We start from the raw sequence: 15,547 nt of genomic DNA, 5'->3' as shown, positions 1-15,547 counted from the left end.
AGTCAACCCAAAGTTACAGTATCATAGAAAACACTTGCACAAGATGCCATGCAGTGGGACTGAACTCAGAACCACGCAGTTGTGCAGCAAACTTCCTAACCACACGGCTATGCTAACGCTTATTCTTTATATATTTAAATTTTTTCTGTTATTTCAAAGCCAAGACTTTACCAGACTTAAAAGATAACAATCGATTCGATCGACCGAGGATGAAGACAATTGGGTATAGAGTGGGTGGGGGCAGAAATGCAAGACAGACAAACTAACAACAACAACAATAACCTCAGCAACAATAGCAAATAACAATTGTAACAAGATTTCTGCAAACCTTAATGCTCTTTCCATGCACAGTTTAAAAGAAAAGTGATGAGTTATCATATAAATAAAGTTGACACTAAAAATTAATCTGTTTTTGCTCAGGTTTCTTTCTTCTTCGCTTTAAAAACATTGCTTTCATTTCATATTTTTTTGATTCCTTCACACTTCTTTCTCTTCACCTTAAACCTACCATTCCACTCTGCCCTCTTTGTTTGTTTTTTTTTTTTTTATTGTTTCTACTGCTACCATTGTTGTTTTTGTTGTTGTTGCTGTCATTATTGTGGCTATTTTTTCTTCTTCTTTCTCATGAAGATCGGTGACAGGGATGGGAGGGAGTTCCATTTTTCAGGCTTTCATACAACTTAAGATTTACATACTTCTGTACCGTTCTGTACTGTAATGTGCAAGGTACTTTTTCATCATTCACTATTGTTGTTGTTGTTGTTGTTTTGCACTATGCTTGTGCAGCAGCAGCAGCAGCAGCAGTAGTAGTAGTAGTAATAGTTGCTGTTAAATCTCAAAGTTATTTTCTGTTGTATGTTGTTTATTCCATATTATGCAAAGTTTGTTTAAATGCTTTTGTTGTGTGTACTATGTATGTGTTGTTGTTGTTGTTGGTGGTGGTGGTGTGTATACAATGTATGTGTTGTTGCTGTTCTTCTTCTTCATGTTTTTGTAGCTAAAACTCAAACTTTATATGTTATCTCATATTATATATTATGGTTTTTTTTTGGGGGGGGGGGTTGTTTATATACTGTTGTTGTATTGTTTGTAGTTGCATTGTGTTGCTGTTATTGTTGTTGTTATATCGTGTGTTGTATTTGTGTTTTTTTTTGTATTTATGTGTTGTTTGTATTTTTTTGTTGTTTAACTCAAAAAAGTATTTCCCATGTTACATTGCATATTGTGTTGTACTGATTATTTGTGTAAATGTTGTTCTTGTTGCAGAAGTGTACATTTTGTACTTGTTGTTATTGTTGCTGTCTCCTCTTGTTTTTTTGTTTTTTTTTCATCACAAAAATACATATTTAATCCATGTTTCTTTCCATACCCACTCCTTCGAACTCAATTTATTTACATTAAATTTTGCTGCTTTTTAAAATACTTTTTTGGGGGGAGGGGGAAGGGGCAAGGGGTTGCCAGTGTTATATTTTTTGTTTTATTTTTCATCTTTAATTTTGTTGCTTATGTTGTTGTTTTTTTGTTTTCTAGTTTCATTGTTTCAATTTTTTTTTTCTTTTTTTGCAACAGTTGCTGCTGCTGTTGGTGATGATGATGATGATGATGTTGTTGCTGCTACTGTTATTGTTGCTATACAATTATCTAAAACTCAGATTTCATCTAGATTAAAATCTCTCTCACCTCTCTTTCTTTCCCCCCTCTCTCCTCACCAATGCACCATTTCTCCATACATAATATAACACTACAATCCCTCTACTTCTCTCTCCTTCTCTATCTATCTATCTATCTATCATCATCATTTTACATACACTTACCATGTTAGCATGAGTTGGATGAGTAATCCCAGTCACCAGCAAGTATTTGGGGGTACTACTTACCTAAAGGGATGAGAAGACCCATATGCGTGTGTGTATGTGTGTGTATCTATCTATCTATCTATCTATCTACCTAGCTATTTATCCAATTGTTTATGCTCCCAAGCAACTATCTATAGGTGCAGGCATGGCTGTGTGGTAAGAAGCTTGCTTTCCAACCACATGGTTCCAGGTTCAGTCCCACAACATGGCACTTTGGCCAGATGTCTTCTACTATAGCCTTGAGCTGGCCAAAGCCTTCTGAGTGGATTTGGGAGACAGAAACTGGAAGAAACCAGTTTTGTATATATATATATATATATATATGTATGTATGTATGTATGTATGTATGTATGTGTGTGTGTGTGTGTGTATCTTTGTGTCTGTGTTTGTCCCCCCCATCACCACTTGAAAACTAGTGTTGGTGTGTTTACATCCCTATGACTTAGTAGTTCAGTAAAAGAGACTGATAGAGTAAATACTAGGCTTAAGAAATAAGTGCTGGGGTTGATTTGTTTGACTAAAATCCTTCACGGCAGTGCTCCAGCATGGCCGCAGTCAAATGACTGAAACATGTAAAAGAATAAAAGAATGAAGGACTATCTATCTATCTATCTATCTCTTCTTGCTAATCCAAACCTCTGTCTCCCCATATAATCTCTTCTTTTCCTACTAAAAAAATATTTTTCACCATTTTCTTCAATTCCTGCAAGTGTGATTATGTTAATGTCATTCTTGTTGTTGTTTGTTATTGATGTTATTCTTGATGACTATGTTGTTAGTTTATTTATTTCAAAAAAATATATATATATATACATATTATTACTGTTTTTTTTTAAATATATAGCCAAAAAAAAAATTCAAATATAAAAATCAAATATAAAAAATTAAATATGCGTGTGCAAATAAGTGTTTGTGCAAAATAAAAAGAAATCATACATGCATGTGTATGTGTGTGTGTGTGTGCAAGTATATGTAAATATGTGAGCTTATGTGTGTGTGAGTTTCATGCTAAAAAAAAACATACAAGCATACATGCTTACATGTACACGTGCGTGTTTGTGTGTTAGAGTGTATATATCTATATATATGTGTGATATATGTGCAAGCATGTATGTGAAAATGTCCCATATTAAAAAATACATAAACATACATTTACATTTGGCATTATATATATATATATATACACACACACATATATATATATATATACACACACACATATATATATATACATACACACACACACATACATATATATATCCATACACACATATTTGTATGGTATGTGCATACACACACACACACGCACATATATATATGGTTTATGCATAGATGTATGTGATTGTGTTGTGTTAAAAAATATACTGATATACATAAGCAAATATGCATGTGTATATGTATACATGTCTACATCTGAATATAAATGTAAAAATGCATGTATGCATGTGAGTGTGAGAATTTTAATAAAAGTATAAATAAATGAGATATTGGATAAAAAAGCAGAAAACAAACAAAACACACACACACACACACACACACATAAACAAACAAACAAATATACACAGAACAATAACAGGACAATAAAAATAGCACCCTGCCATCCGCCCATGCTTATCCCCATGAAACAACAACATGATACAACACAAAATAATTCGAAAGTGATAAAAAAAGCAAACACACAAGAAAAACATGGTATAATAAATAAAATTCAACAAAATAATTAGAAGAAAAGTTGAACTTTTAAAAGAAAAAAAAAATGTTGACAGATTTATTGGGAAAATATCAAGGTGGGAGGTGACTAGAGATAACAAGTGGAGAGGAATCTTTCAACTTTCTGTCTCACACTCTCTTTCTCTCTCTCTCTTACAGACTCATTCTTTCCTTCTCTCTCTATGTCTTTTTGCTCCAAAACAATTGTTTTAGGACGAAGAAAGAAAGGAAAAAATATGAAGAATTTTTCTCAATTTCTCTCTCACTCTTTCTCTCCTTCTCTGTCACTCTCCTTCTCTTTAAAAAAAAAACAAAAACCAATTGTTTTAACCAGAAAGAAAAGGGAAAGAAAGAAAAGGGGAAAGTAAGGTAAAGGGGGGAAAATGATATTTGTTGATTTATATGTCTTATTTTGTAGCAGACATTAGGGAAGAGGTAGGGTGGAGCAAATTTCAATTTCTCTCTCTCTCGCTCTCTCTCTCCTCCCTCTTTCTAAAATAATATTTTGGGACAGAGGGGAGAGCGGGGAAAATGGCATTTGTTTGATATATTCTTTATTCTAGAGCAGACAACAAAATGGTGGGAGGGAGGAAGGACAAGGGGTCTGGTGGGGGTGAATAAATGGACAGAAAGAAAGAAAGAAAGAAAGGAAGGAAGAAAGAATCAACAAACTTACTGGTTAGTACTGGAGTCGGTAATAATCCATTTATTGGCGTCGACAATCTGAAGGCAGCGGATTTTCACTGGCAGAATGACTTGGTGAGAAAGACACTGGAGTGGGTCGACAAGAATAACAGTGTCACTAGATTGAAGAAGGAAAATGAGAACAAAAAAGTAGTAGTAGTGGTGGTGGTGGTGGTGGTGGTGGTGGTGGTGGTGGTGGTGGTGGTGACGGTGGTGGTGTTGGTGGTAGTAGTAGTAACAACAACAACAACAACATTGGAAAATATCAAATTTTGGAAGTGAGGAAGTTGTAGTTGATTAGATCAACCCTGGTACATAAACTTAGTTCTTTATTTCGTTGAGCCCCTACCTTCAACCACACTCCCAAGACTTACAAAAGAATAAAGTGCAAAATCAATCTCAGCAGGATTTAACCCTTTAGCATTTAAGCCGGCCATATCCGGCCAAAATATTCTATTTGCTTTATGTTCAAACTAGTCAAATGCATTCTCTTACATCTATCCTATAATGCCATATAAAAAGTAAAAAATAGGTGTAGGAGTGGCTGTGTGGTAAGTAGCTTGCTTACTAACCACATGGTTCCGGGTTCAGTCCCACTGCGTGGCACCTTCGGCAAGTGTCTTCTACTAAAGCCTCGGGCCGACCAAAGCTTTGTGAGTGGATTTGGTAGGCAGAAACTGAAAGAAGCCAATCATATATATATATATATTTATCTATATGTGTGTGTGTCTTTGTACCTGTGTTTGTCCACCACCACCACCACTTGACAACTGGTGTTAGTGTGTTTACGTCCCTGTAACTTAGTGGTTCAGCAAAAATAAGTCCTGGGGTCAATTTGTTTGACTAAAACCATTCAAGGCAATGCCCCAGTGTAGCTGCAGTCAAATGACTGAAACAAGTAAAAGATAAAAGATAAAAGAAACATTACATTTCACAGAGTAATCTGAATGCTAAAGAGTTGAATAGCAACAATACAGTAAGCCCAGAGGTCCAAATGTAAAAAACATGGTAAAGACCACCTTCAGACTTGAATGACCAAGGGACTGCACCTAGAAAGTTACCCTCTGAGGCACAAGTCCAGGCAAGATTGTTTATGGAAAACCAGCTGTCACCCTTACATACCACCAGTTACCCATGCATACTAGCAGTTGCTCATGCATACCAGCAGTCACCCATGCATACCAGCCTCCTTTCTCCATGCCACCAATGTTGTCCAAAGTAAAGGCAAAGGGCAATGCAGCTTGGCACCAGTGACAACACTACTCATTTCTACAGCTGAGTGAACTACACAGCCCGGTCTGAGAATTGAACTCGCTACCTCATGATTGTCAGCCCAACACGCTAACCACTGAGCCAAGTACCTTCACCAGACATTCAAATATTAACTATATGTATACATATATACACTTTTATGCATTGATTTTTATAGTTAATAGAAGTCCAAATATTAACTGTAAAAATCAACACATAAAAGTGTATTTATGTATGCATGTATATACATCAATAAAGATGCTATTTATCTTCTTTGCTGCAAGACCCCTTTTTCTGTCCCCCTCTCATACTATAACCTCTCATCATCTGGCACAAAGTCACTTCCCTCAATATTATTCCTCCCTCAGTTTAGGAGGCTCATCTTGCAGGTTACTTGGAGACCTCAATGGTGCTGGTGCCACATCAAAAGTACCCAGTATATTCTGTAAAGTAGTTGGCATTAGGAAAGGCATCCAGCCATAGAAACCATGCCAAATCAGATTGGAATCTGGTAAAGCTCTCCGGCTTACCAGTTCCGGTCAAACCATCTAACCCATGCCGACATGGAAAGTGGATGCTAAATGAAGATGATGATGATGACGATGATGAGTTTTAACATCCACACAAAGGTCACATACATGGGAAGAAGAAATAACAGTGATATTGACCTGAGAGAGATAACCGAGGAGTTTAACCCAACAGCTACCAGGAACCTCTAGATGATTGCTCAACCAGCTTGAACAGCAGAAATCCCTTAAATCATATCTAGCCATCTTTAACAAGAAAGACACACATTAAATACACTCAGGCTAGGAGACCCTCTAAGACTACAAGACGGCTGCAGCCAAAATATTTTTGGAAAATGCTCTGAGTCAGGGTTAATTGTCCTTAACTAACTGCATTCATTTCACTTCACTAAACATTATTGATGCTCTTAGAAAAAGCATTAATGTTACAACTTCCTACTCATCCTCGCCTACACATCCAAAAAATTTTGATGCTTTGTTGTAAAAACAAAAAAAAAAAATCAAACACGAAACAAGAAAAGAAAACAAAAATGAAACAAAATCTCATTTAATTTGGTCAGTTTAATTAAGTAATGAAGATTTATTTACCTGTTTTCTTTGTAAAAGGTGATAATGTTGGAATCTGGTAGAGTGGAACCAAGCATGACAAATGGATTCTGGCAATAGAATAGAGAGTTTATATAAATATATATGTATATATACATATGTGTGTGTATGTGTGTGTATGTATGTGGGTGTATGAATATAAACATATCATCATCATCATCATCATCGTTTAACGTCCGCTTTCCATGCTAGCATGCGTTGGAATATTCATATATATATATGCACACGTATATATAATACATATATATAAACATACACACACATATATATTATACATATATATAAATGATACATACATATATGTATAATATATATATATAGACATACATATATATACATATATATATATCTGTGTGTGTGTATATATATATATATATATATATATATATATGTACAGTAGGGTATATAATACCACTTGCTAAAATTAGAGCCAAGGCTCGAAAACCACCAGAAAGCCACAATAAAGATACACAGGAGCAATGCAATAAACACATGAGAAATAGGCTTACCTTTGCATTGAATACATTAATAAGTAATGTATATTTCAATACCAATTGATTTCCCCCTCTGTATAACCAACATGCTCGTGTATATCTTTATTGTGAGCTTCTGGTGGTTTTTGAGCCTTGGCTCTGATTTTAGCAAGTGATATTACATACCCTACTGTATCTAAATTTGCCTTATATTGTGCCTGTAACGGTGTGAACTTGCTGGCCACCTTATTATTACCTTATTAATATCATTAATAATAGTAATAATACATCTTTATTTTATATATATATATATATTTGGCGTTAGGAAGAGCATCCAGCTGTAGAAACTCTGCCAGATCAGATTGGAGTCTGGTGTAGCCATCTGGTTCGCCAGTACCCAGTCAAATCGTCCAACCCATGCTAGCATGGAAAGCGGACGTTAAATGATGATGATGACGATGATGATGATATATATATATATATATATATATATATATATATATATATATATATATATATATATATATAAAGAATAAATTTTATATATATATATATATATATATAGATATATATATAACCTGCCACACCTGTATGGGATGGAGTACAAGCAGTCTCTGGTCATATTCTCTTCTACTGGTGGTTTTACTCGAAGGAGATATGTGCGAAGTATTGTATTACTCTTGAATACTGTCCTGATGTCATATGGGCCGCATATCTTTTGTATCTTTTCGGAGAGGCCTTTCACATAGGGTAGACAGACTGCGGTCAGTTTATGGGTTTCATCCCCCCTTTTCTTTATAATTGGAATGAATAGTATGTTTTTGGGGTAGTTGTTGCTTAATAGATTGTTACTTAGCTTGATCATTTTTTGTGTGGTGTGTATCAGGATTGCTACTTATATTCTTTGCTCAATGTTTTAGGTACTGAGCAAAATCTCTCTTTTTACACTGTATGGATGGTGGGAATTGAAGTTGAGGTATCGTCCAGTGAAGCTTGGCTTGCGGTATACAGATGTCCTGGATCCATACTTTTGTTGAAGGTGCCATGCAGTAGGACTGAACCCAAAACCATGTGGTTGCAAAGCAAGCTTCTCAACCACACAACTAGAACATAATTAAGTAACAACTGAAAGTGAGCTAATTGATAAAGAATAAATTAAGGAAAAGGGACACTTACATTCTTTTTTGGTTTAACACCATACTGCAGGAATTTCCTCTTCTCTATTGCAATCTCTGGTAAATATTCAGACTTTAGCCGTGCCACTTCCCCTGTTTCATAGTTAAGGCTCATCAGTGCATTTGTCTGCAGAAATGGTAAATTTATATAAGTTACATGGCTTACACATTTTAACAAGCTACACAGCTGAAACATGAACAGAAACAGACCTCTTATCCAGCTTCTAGAAATTCAGAATTTCCAGAAATCCAGGAACACTGGATTGAAGTTGGTTAATTTGCACATGGTGTGTCAAAAATAGTTTTGTTCTTTACTTTTTATGTAGATTAATAAGGATTAAACATACTCTGCTTCAGAAATGTATTAATTCGTATAGTTTTAATGTATACCTGTATCTGTTAGATAACATCATGTACTTTACTTATCTTCATTTAATTTTCAGATTATAAACATTATACTGGATACATGGTACAGAGTGATATATTTTAAGAATGAATTTTAAATGGATTAATAGATATCAAATGGACCCTGCTTTAGAAATGTATTAATTTGAATATGTTAGATACAATCTAGTTCTTTACTTTTCATAGTTCATTTTATATTTCAAGTATATATTTAGTCTGTCTCCAGAAAATCCAGACATCTAGGCAACTTCCGATCCCAAGTCTATTGGATATGTGATCTGGTACTGTATTAGATGACACAGCTGTCAATATATCTAGATATGTACAATACGATGTAATTGTCAGCAGACATTTATTACAATGAACAAACTGCGAACATACCCAGCTATGTACATTATGTAGGAATTGTTAACATATACAGACATATACCTCATATAAGCATTGGAAACAAACATAACAACATACAATATACACATATATTCTCATATATAAAACATTAGCATACACAGACAATGGTTGTGTATTGATGTTGCTTTAAATTTATCATGCTTTATCTCGTAGCTTCAAGATTTTGATGATGTGATTGTTTTTACTTTTAGAATGATATTGTAGGGTATGTGTGAGAAGCCAGATCTGGCCAGCTTGAGCATAAAACAGGTAGAAAATTTAGACCAGATATGGCCAGTTTAAATGCTAAAGGATAAACAGCTGGTTTAACTGCTGCTATCTTCTTCCTTTTCCTATAGTTACAGGTTCAAAAACTTACGCATTCCTCATGTAGTATTAGTGTATCATCAAGAGGTGCAGTGAGGGCTGTCAGTTTCACTTTTGGCCGATATGCCATGCTGACTGGTGGGAAGAGTTCATACAGTTCAGTCAGTTTCCCGTGTACAGACTTGGCATCAATGCTAATCACTGAGATTGGGTTACATGTGGCGACATGGATCATATCTTTGATAGATTGGCCAGCACTACGATGCTCAGCTGAAACAAACAAACAAGGGTATCATTATCATCATCATAATTATTATTAATTATTATTATTGAGCGCAAACACCTAAAAAAGTTCCATGAGGCTCCGGTAGGGGGGGGGTGGCGAACCCTGCTGTACTCTTCCACCACAACTTTCTCTCACTCTGACTTCCTGTTTCTGTTGTGCCTGTAATTCGAAGGGTCAGCCTTGTCACACTGTGTCACGTTGACTCTCCCCGAGAACTACGTTAAGTGTACACGTGTTTGTGGAGTGCTCAGCCACTTGCACGTTAATTTCACGAGCAGGCTGTTCCATTGATCGGATCAACTGGAACCCTCGACGTCGTAAGCGACAGAGTGCCAACACAACACAATTGTTACATACAAAGTCTACTTTTCTGTAACCTGTCAGTAATTCAACTGCTGCACCTCCAATATATCCATAGTTTGCACTGGGTACATTGCATGAAATTTCTATCTGCTTTTTTTCAACAAACTGGGCAAGGCCCTTTACCTGATGCAAGTAGGACTCCACCTGTTTTCGTGCTTTCACCTCTTCAGCAAGGCATTTGTTTCTGTCCCTCTATCATACTTTCACATCTTTCAGTGCAATACCTCACTCAGTTGAGGGGGGATCTTGTCTTGCAAGTACTTGGTGACCTCACTATTGCTAGTGCCATGGAAAAAGCACCCAGTACACTCTGTAAAGTGACTGACACTCAGAAGGGCATTGAGCTGTAGAAACCATGCCACAGTACACATTGGAGCATAGAGCACACTGCCCTCAGGCTCATTAATTCCTCTCAAAGTGTCTAATCCATGCCAGCATGGGAAAAGATGACAATGACAATATATACATATATAATTTTATTAACAGTGATTGTGAAATTTTATCAGTCATAGGCCTGTTCAATGCTTATAAGCATGTATTTAATTATTTCTCCATGCAAATATATATATATATATATATATATATATATAAGTATGTATGTATATATATATATATGTATATAGCTACACTCTCTGAGTGGTTGGCGTTAGGAAGGGCATCCAGCTGTAGAAACTCTGCCAAATTTAGATTGGAGCCTGGTGTTGCCATCCGGTTTCACCAGTCCTCAGTCAAATCGTCCAACCCATGCTAGCATGGAAAGCGGACGTTAAACGATGATGATGATGATGATATATATATATATATATATATATATATATATATATATATATATACATATATATATATATGAGTATGTATATATAACAAGAAAGTGTTGATAATAGGAAAAGCATCCAGCTGTAAAAATCTTGCCTCAACGTACAAATATTTCTACTTTTTCCAATTTTATTTTATTTTATTGCATTTTTAAATATTAGGATATGTTTTTTGAAGTTACAAGACCTGAAGAGTGTCCTCATTCTGAATGGAACTTATCTTGATCGATTTATTGCAAATGGCCCAGATCTTTTGAATGTATTCCATAACAGAGGGATTTTCTAAGTTTATTTCAGGAAGGGTCTTTTATGCAGATGGCATTTTAAATTGTTTTAGCAACAACATCGTGCCACATAGTACCATGACAACATTTTAGGACAGCTGCTAATCGCATGCATAATGCCTTCCATAAAAACATGACATAGCCTACACATGCGGTTGCACCTTGGGATTACAAGAGCGTCACTGTCCCTCTTGTTCACCAGGTACTTTGCGGCAATCTCCTGTATGTATGAGTGTATGTATGTATTTAGTAAAGGGAAATATGAGAATGACCAACCTTTGGTAACAGCCAAATCAGCGACAATGTTACCTTCATCAAGGGGAAGCAAACATTGGGCTTCTCTCTCAGTAAAAGTATTGGAACGACTCTCAGTCCGGTCTATAGATATAACTTCTTGTGGCAGTGGCAGCGGTCCCTGAGGATACAGAAAAAAATTACAAATAGAAACATTAATTCTACAAAAAAAAAGAGAAACAATTACCATGAGGATTGATGATGATAACAATGATGTTGATGATGATAACAATGATGTTGATGATTATAGTGACAATGACAAAAATGATGATGATGATGATGATGACAATGATGTTGATGATTATAGTGACAATGACAAAAATGATGATGATGATGATGATGATGACAATGACGATAATGATGATGACACACTTGATCCTAGCACCAATACATCACTGCATTCAGATCATATAGGCACAGGCACAGTTGTGTGGTTAGGAAACTTGGTTTCAGGTTCAGTCCCACTTTGTGACACTGGGAAAGTGTCTTCTCCTATAAGCCCTGGGCTGACCAATGCTTTGTGAATGAATTTGGTAGATGGAAACTGTGAAGAAACCTGTTGACAGCATATGAATCTATTAATCCAGACAATTTTTTTCCCTCCCTCTGTTTTTCTTCTCTCTTCCCCCCCCCTCCCCCCATTCCTTTCTGTCAAAGAGTGTAGGCTCGAAATGTCAAAGACTTTTCTATTTTTTCAGAGTGTCATGTCAAACTAATACATCTTATATGTTGTCCCCTCACCTGCTTCTGTCTTTTGATTTTTATGCGTTTGAAGTTGTAGAAATGAAATCTCACTTAATAATATGAAAATCAATAGGAAAATTAATTTTGGCATTATGAAGTCTCGTGTTACAGCCAGATTTTCAGGAACGCATTATTTCTATAAAGCGAAGGATTCCCATACAAGATAGAGACATAACTAGATTGAAGATGAAGGTTAGATTCTTTTCAGGACTTCAAATGTTGCTGGAAAGAAATGGGGAAGTTATTCTCAAACCAGAGACAGAAAACCTGGCCTGAATGCTTGTAAAAGGAGGCAAGGACTCTGGTAAAGATACCAGAAAAGCTAGATGATGATGATGTTAAACCAGGTAACATATTACGCCTCCCACTCTTGGCTGACATTTCATAAAATCTGAAGGCTTAACACAATATGAAAATTTCACTAACCTTTATATCAAGAGGCTTGGTGGTTACAGGGCAGCTGAAGACGTTCTGCTGCCGAATGCCTGAAGAAGCAACTCTCCATTGTCCAAGACGTTCAAATTCCGGTAAAGGAAGCCTGCAAAATAAGGAGAGCAGAAAAATTTTCCAAAACAGCCACAGAAATCATATGAAGGCAGACACTGACACTGAAGCATGACACCACTTGATCCTGTCAAACTATTCAACCCATGCCAGCATGGAACATAAACTTTCAATGATAATGACAATGATATATATATATATATATATATATATATATATATATATCAAAGTCCACACTGTAAAATGGTTGGCATTTGGAAGGCATCTAGCTGTAAAAATTATGCTAAAGCTAACCTTGTCTGTACTAGTGTCACATATAAAGCACTGAGTTCACTCTGTAGAGTGGTTGGTGTTAGGAAGGGCATCCAGCTGTAAAAACCCTGCCAAAACAGACAGAGTAGCCTAGAATAGTTTTTCTACAAAGCCAGCTCCTGTCACCTGTCCTATGCATGCATGCTTGGAAGATGGACATTAAATGATGATGATGTTGATGATATAGTTTGATAAGAGCCAACACACAAAGCTCTCAGTGCTTGAGTCACTCTGCTGCTTCTGCTAAATATTAATAAAAATATACAAATACTCATATTTTGAGTTCTGTTTTTCCTGTTTGCATCACCAAACCTATATATATGTGTGTGTGTTTGTGTGTATGTCCCCATGTACATATGTGTATGCATATCCTTTTCTTGATCTCATGTAATGGTTGTGAATGAGCATCAGTTTTTTTAAATATGTATTTTTGTTTGTTGCAATACTTAAGTTAAATAACTTATAGTACATATCTCTTTAGTTTTCCCAGAACTTATACTCAGTAAGCCAAAGTCTGTGCAATGTTTGCTTCATTTATAGACTGAAATACTAGAGATCATAGATCAGAAGTTTATATGCACAAACCTGTACAATTCTTTACTGCTAGAGAAGCTGAACAGGAGGCAGTAAGAATTGATTACATTGATATTAAAGAGAAGGATGTAATGCTAGCAATAGATAATATAGATGCAAACTCAGTTGCTGGCCCTGATGGATTCCCAGCAATCTTCCTCAAGTCATGCAAACAAGTCCTTGTGAAACCATTGCAGTTACTTTTTCAGGGCTTCCTTGTAAATGGTAAGCTCCCGGATAAACCAAAGGAGGGAATAATATGCCCTATCCATTAAGGAGGAAGCAGATAATAGATAATTATGCCCTATCCATAAAGGAGGAAGCAGAGCAGATGCTAAAAACTATAGGCTTATCTCTCTGACCTCACACATCAGGAAAGTCATAGAATGAATAGTCCAAAGAAAATTAATTGCATTCCTTGAAGAGAATGACTTGCTCACTGACACCCACCATGGTTTTCAATCAGGTAGAAGCTGCCTGACACAGCTCTTGCACCATTATGTCTGGGTGCTAAAGCAGCTGCTCAACAACTCAAATGTCGATGTGATATATCTCAACTTTGCAAAACCCTTTGACAAAGTCGACCATGGTATGATTTGTCACAAGCTCCAAAATCTAGGCATATTTGGAAAACTTGGAGAATGGCTTCATGACTTTTTAAAAGATAGAAGTCAGGCGGTCAACGAGGCCACCTCCAAGAAAATAATGAGTGGTGTTCCACAAAGCACTGTCCTGGGGCCACTGCTATTCATAGCGGCCCTCTCTGACATGCCCTCAGCTGCTCAAGTACCTACCCTTGTTAGCTATGCAGATGATACAAAAGTCTCTCAGAGGATACAGGACACTGGAGACATTGCGCATCTGCAACAAGAGTTGGACACAATATACAGATGGGCTGAGGAAAATAACATGCAGTTTAATCCTGGAAAATTCCAAGCCCTGTGCTATCAACACATGAAGCTCAATGAAAATCAGATAGGATACACTGGCCCAGGAGGGATTCTAATCCCTGAATCAAAATCAGTGTGTGATCTAGGCACTGACATGAGTAATGATGCATCTTTACAGGTACACATTACTAAGTTGGCAATAAAATGCAGATGTCTGGATGGATGGTGGATCTTTCAACCTTTCAAAACAAGAGAAAAGGAAACAATTATGGTCCTCTGGAGGATTTTTGTTCTCAGCTGTCTGGATTACTGCTCCTAACTGTGGTCACCAAACAATGTAAAGTTGACGACAGAACTCGAGGCGATCCAGCAAAGCTACACAAGGCAGATCGATACAATGTGACATATCAGCTACTGGGAGAAACATAAAGGGTTAAGATTCTACTCCTTGAAGTGAAGGTGGGAAAGATATGAAATAATAATATACATCTGGAAAAGCCTAGAAAAACTTGTTCCAAACTTTGGCTTTGTTACTTACACAAACAGCAGGATGGGGCACTGCTGCATGGTACCAAAGATCCCAACATTGCTATTAGGATACAGGACCAGATACTGCAACAGCTTGGGCTTCGAAGGCCCACAGCTCTTCAATATCCTCTCACAAAGTCTGAGAGACCTGCAGGGCATGGAAGTAGGATTTTTCAAAAAAAAAAAAACTATATCTCCTTCTGTCAAGAGTTCCAGATGAATCTACTTCTAGGCAAGAAACACAGATGAGGGCAGCATAGTTAAACTCCCTCATCCACCAAACCGTCACCTATCAGAAAAGGTTTAGTGAAAGTGTAGCAAAGTAAACAGTAGTGCCCCAGCATGGCCTCAGTCCTTGGACAGAAACTTAGAGAAAAAAAAAAAAAAAAAATATATATATATATATATATATATATATATATATATATATAATATATATACTATATGTATATATATATATATATGTATATATATATATATATATATATACATATATATATATATATATATACATATATATATATATATATATATATATATATATATATATATA

General features: G+C 36.1%; 1 protein-coding gene across 1 annotated transcript in view; it reads right to left on the bottom strand.

Annotated features, from left to right (window-relative positions):
- Nucleotides 1–14,652, bottom strand: part of LOC106871189 (von Willebrand factor A domain-containing protein 8) — a 41,448-nt gene extending 26,796 nt beyond the window's left edge. The window contains exons 1-7 of the mRNA XM_089365997.1: nt 14,621–14,652; nt 12,614–12,725; nt 11,426–11,564; nt 9,454–9,671; nt 8,284–8,409; nt 6,617–6,684; nt 4,243–4,368 (exon numbers count right to left, since the gene is read on the bottom strand). Coding sequence (XP_089222123.1) covers nt 4,243–4,368; nt 6,617–6,684; nt 8,284–8,409; nt 9,454–9,671; nt 11,426–11,564; nt 12,614–12,725; nt 14,621–14,652 — 821 coding nt within the window. The remainder of the gene's footprint in view (nt 1–4,242; nt 4,369–6,616; nt 6,685–8,283; nt 8,410–9,453; nt 9,672–11,425; nt 11,565–12,613; nt 12,726–14,620) is intronic.
- Between the last annotated feature and the right edge of the window lie 895 nt (nt 14,653–15,547).

Source organism: Octopus bimaculoides, chromosome 18 (assembly GCF_046866305.1).
Source record: "Octopus bimaculoides isolate indiv1 chromosome 18, ASM4686630v1, whole genome shotgun sequence".
NCBI classification, from domain to species: domain Eukaryota; kingdom Metazoa; phylum Mollusca; class Cephalopoda; order Octopoda; family Octopodidae; genus Octopus; species Octopus bimaculoides.
The sequence above is the reverse complement of the archived record's forward strand: the minus strand, read 5'-3'. Positions and strand labels throughout refer to the sequence as shown.